This window comes from Phaethon lepturus, unplaced genomic scaffold, assembly GCF_000687285.1.
Source record: "Phaethon lepturus isolate BGI_N335 unplaced genomic scaffold, ASM68728v1 scaffold50022, whole genome shotgun sequence".
NCBI classification, from domain to species: domain Eukaryota; kingdom Metazoa; phylum Chordata; class Aves; order Phaethontiformes; family Phaethontidae; genus Phaethon; species Phaethon lepturus.
In genome coordinates, this window is record NW_010522181.1 from 12,218 (window position 1) to 16,604 (window position 4,387).

General features: G+C 34.9%; 1 protein-coding gene across 1 annotated transcript in view; it reads left to right on the top strand.

Moving 5' to 3' along the window:
* LOC104616654 (disks large homolog 1) overlaps positions 1–4,387 on the top strand; it is a gene marked incomplete at its 5' end in the record, with an annotated part of 43,178 nt that overhangs the window by 11,815 nt on the left and 26,976 nt on the right. The window contains one exon of the mRNA XM_010281726.1: positions 1,071–1,185. Within this exon, the coding sequence (XP_010280028.1) occupies positions 1,071–1,185 (115 nt within the window). The remainder of the gene's footprint in view (positions 1–1,070; positions 1,186–4,387) is intronic.

Genomic DNA, 4,387 nt, shown 5'->3' on the forward strand with positions numbered 1-4,387 from the left:
TTCGGCAGCTGCGTGCTTGCACACACCCTGGCTCTCCCAGTGTTGACTTGTTATAATCTGGCATCACGTGTCTCCTGGCGAAGGTGGTGGCTGCAGAACATTTCCTTTAACTAGAAAGGTTTTACAAGTGGATCTGTTGATCCTGAAGTCCAAACTGTTCAACTGAAGAAAAAACTTACTTGTTCTGAGTTCAGATTTTATGCTGACAGCATGTAAGTACCTTGCTTCAGGAAATGTTTGTCCTGAAGAAGCTATTACTATTTTACTGCCTGCCTGTGTAGCTAAAATCAAATGCATATAGCTTAATTTTTTAGTACACAGTGCTGCTTAAGAACACAATCTGTTTTTCCAGGATTAACATTGTACATAATTCTATAGAGGGAGTTTGAATCTCTAGTGCCGTTTACAAGTGGATTGAGATTCATGCCAGAATTCTGGACTTCTTTTTTTCCTTTCCTGAGCTCCCATGGGAACACTGTCTTATTCAGAAAATGTTTTGCATATTTCCCACCTTATAGTGCTAAATTCTTTATCTAATTCAAGTCCAGTAATTTTAAAGTATCTGTTCAATATTGTGTTTTTCCCATTTCTTAACATTTAGAATTCAAAATATATAGTTCTGGATTATAAACTTGTATTTCAGAGGTATGTTCTGAAGTTTTCTTTTTGTCATGGCTTAAAGCGTCTGTATCAGTCTTTTTATTACTATGAAAATGGTAATTGCTAGTAGAAATGCTTGTTTTAATTAGGGGAAAAAATAGTTACTGTGAACTATAGATTAAAAACATGAAAATTTTAAGTATAATGGATATTTGCTTCTGTTTATTTGCTTTGCCTAATCACAATTCTTTCAAATTTTATTTCAGTTAATATTAGTAAAGGTAAAACTTCACATAGCTTTTAGTTACAAAACATAGTGTTTAATAAAAATGTTGGGGTTTGAGAGGTTTTTTCCTTGTATTAAAAAAACTGTAACAAATTCTTGTTCTCAGAGATTTTCAGCATTTTTGTGAGTAATTTAATTACCAAAGTGCAGAGGAAATTAATTGCAGTCCCTCTCTTTCTTACAGAATACAGTCGTTTTGAAGCTAAAATACATGACTTACGGGAACAGATGATGAACAGTAGCATTAGTTCAGGATCGGGATCTTTGCGAACCAGCCAGAAGAGATCCCTATATGTCAGGTAATTATCTTTTTCACAGTATTGCTCATGGGTTTTTCTGCTTTTCTGTAGACTTACTCTTTCTGTATTTGCATTTTTATGCAATTATTTACTTACTATTGAACTTAACAAGTTGATATTTATATGCAAAATATATTAAAAATAAAGCTTAATTTAGATTGATTAATGGAATACAGTTGAAAAAGATGTGCTAGCCCTGAGAATCCTGTATGAAGTTTGAAGAGTGGTACTTTTACTTGCTTTTTGTCCTGCTTCTGAGAGATGATAATCCTTCAGCAGAAATGTGTATTTATGCAAGTCAGTGTATGTGAGGTCTTAACAACTTGCTTAATTCAATTTCTGGCTTCGGTGACAATTGTCTTCATATTCTCCCTTGTTCAGTTCTTGAGTTCAAATTTATAGTCTCTCTTTACTTAAGCTTTGACAGATTTCTATCTTATTTCCTTCAACTTACTTTAGTTGTATTCTCAGCTTGCATTAAAAAAAATGTTATTTCTATATTCGGTAGCATTTTGTTGCAGAATGTTTTCCATGGTAACCAAGAGAGCAAATGCATCAAAGCAAATGAACTGAATATTATTCATTAATTCATTCATATAGAATTAAACATAAAAGAGGCTAAAAGGAAGTGGAAATATAAAAGAGCATGAAGCAGTTAAGAAAATAGGTGGTTTCACTGGGAAATTGTGGCAAGGTGCAACTCATTAATGTGCCAGCTAGCTCCTATATCAGTTATCATACACTGATAAAGCGTAAAGTTTCAAGTATGGAATGTGAGTAAAAGGATTGCATTTTTAAAAATCAATTGATTTTTGAGATCCCTGAACCAGCTCATCTCTGGATTGAATAAGGGCCAGCAGTAGCCTCTTGGCAGGGGCCAGAACATTTTAGTAGAGTAGGTAAGACTTCAGTAATGCTGGTGCTTGGGTTACGCTTGGGTTACACTTGGTTTAAAATGTTGTAGGACCTCACTGGTTTACCTGCTAAAATCCTAGGCTCAGGTGCTGTTGGCTTTTCCCATCTGAAGCAGATACTGTTTTGTTCGTGGTGCTGTATCTGTTGAGCTATGGGAAAGGAAGCAAGTCTCACACAAGGTAGTTACCTGAGGAATTGCATTTATGCTCAGGAAAGTCTCAGTCCTTTGCAACCTATTTCTGAAGGCTTTGAAACAAATGTAGAAAGGGCTTCTGTTTAGATTGACTATAATGTGTAGTGCTTGTGTTTTGACCTATTTTAGTAGCTTTATCTGGATTCTGATTTTGCAGAGCTCATCTTGTTGGGGGTTTTTTTTTTGTACTTTGCCTTAAATATTTGTGGGCAGTCAAAATGCAAATCTGTAAGGATAAATGCCTTAAATACTAAAGATATGTGCTTGATACCATGGTTATCCATGTCTTGGAATTTCCACAGGTAGGTGTATATACAGATATTGTGGCTACGTCTTCCTTTCCATAATCCCAAGATTTATCGCTTTATCCCTCATCCTATAACTAAGCCTAAGCAATTCTAAATGCTTTTGTTTTGCCTGGTTTGCTATAGCCTGATTAGGTTCTAAAATGCTTGTGCTCATGTTCATGCATTGGTCTGGTATTTTAAGCCACTGACAAGCATTTTGTGTTTAGGTAGCTTTTATTCTATCGATGGAAGTTATTATCTGTAAATGATTGAGGTTGAGCTTTTGACTTTGCCAGCTGCTGCAGAAGATGCAGCCTTCTCCAGCTTGTTGGCCAAAACCTCGTGGAGACTGGTGATTCCCTTTACCAAGTCTCAAAAAATTTTCTTGGAATCATCTTTATTATAAGTCAGAACAAAATACCTAAAATTCAAAAATTCGTCAGGAACAGTACTTTTCCACCCACATGTCTTAACAGAGGGTGCTGCTAGGGCTTTTGAGATCTACTTTTGTCATCATACCAAAAGATGCCAAAGACTGGTAGGCAACTTTGTATGCACAGGATGGGTTCACATCTGTTCTGTCTGGTTTCTGATGTAATTTCGACCTCACTGAAGTAAGTTTTATGAATCTTTTCACATATTGCTAGATACTGACAGAATATTTTAGTTATCCGGCTTATTCCTTGTTATAAGTCACTCTGGTATGTTCATTCTGTACTTTTAATTGTACCAATTCAAAGCTGATTTTAGTAACTGAAATGATCTTTTTTCTGTAATATTTGGCTTTGGATATGCCTTAAAGGATTCCAGTTACATAATGTAATGCTGAATTGAATGGTAAATCGAACAGTGAAGTGTTTATAGGTATTCAACCATAACAGTAGAAAACCTATCAAATAAAAATACTCTAAAAATAATAATCTCTGGTGATTTCTCAAAATCATGGTAACAAAATAGCAAAATCAGATACATCATTGTGTCCCTGTAACTGAAATTTGATATCTTTGTGAATAGTCTGCCTGGAAACAGCATTTTGGGGGTGTTATGTAATATTAAGGAAAAGACAGTTGCCTGAAAATGCAATTTGAAGTAAAATGGCAGATTTTTTTCTTAATTGGTATGTATATCAATACACGATGAATAGCAATATAACAGTCCTTGGAGGGCAATACAAATATAGCAATTCAGCAGCATCTAGCTCTTAATTTGCACATCTAATTCTCTCCCCTTGACTAATTAAAGTGCACTGATTTCATGGCCTTCTCTTATTTTTGCTTTAGATCTCTTTGATCTTTATGCTAAAAAGAGAGAGGTTCTCTCATACAATGTTTCTGATTTTGCATCTAGACTATGTCTATATGCTCTCCTCCATCTGCAGATTCAAAAATGACGGTGAAAAAGTGAGATACTTTCAGAAAAAGTGAGATGCTGAAAGTATCTCATGATAAATGATAAATATATATTATCACACATATATGTGATAATATGTTGATAGGGAGTAAAAATGAGTGTGGCCAGGTAAAAAGACGTTCTGGAAAATTGGGCACTGTTAACATAGCCATTAAATTTTCGGCTTTGAAACATAAACACTCATGAAACATGCAACTTAAGTTTCTGTAGACTTGTGAGTGAAGGAACCAAGTTAGCTTTTGTAGTGCTGTTTAGTTGCTGAGTAATACAGGGTGAAATGAAAGGGAGGATTTGATGCTTTCTCTGTAAAATTATTTTTATGACTCATTTAAATGCAAAGAGAACTTTAGAGTAAACATCATGGGACTGCATTCAAAGCAGTAGTTGATCAGGAATG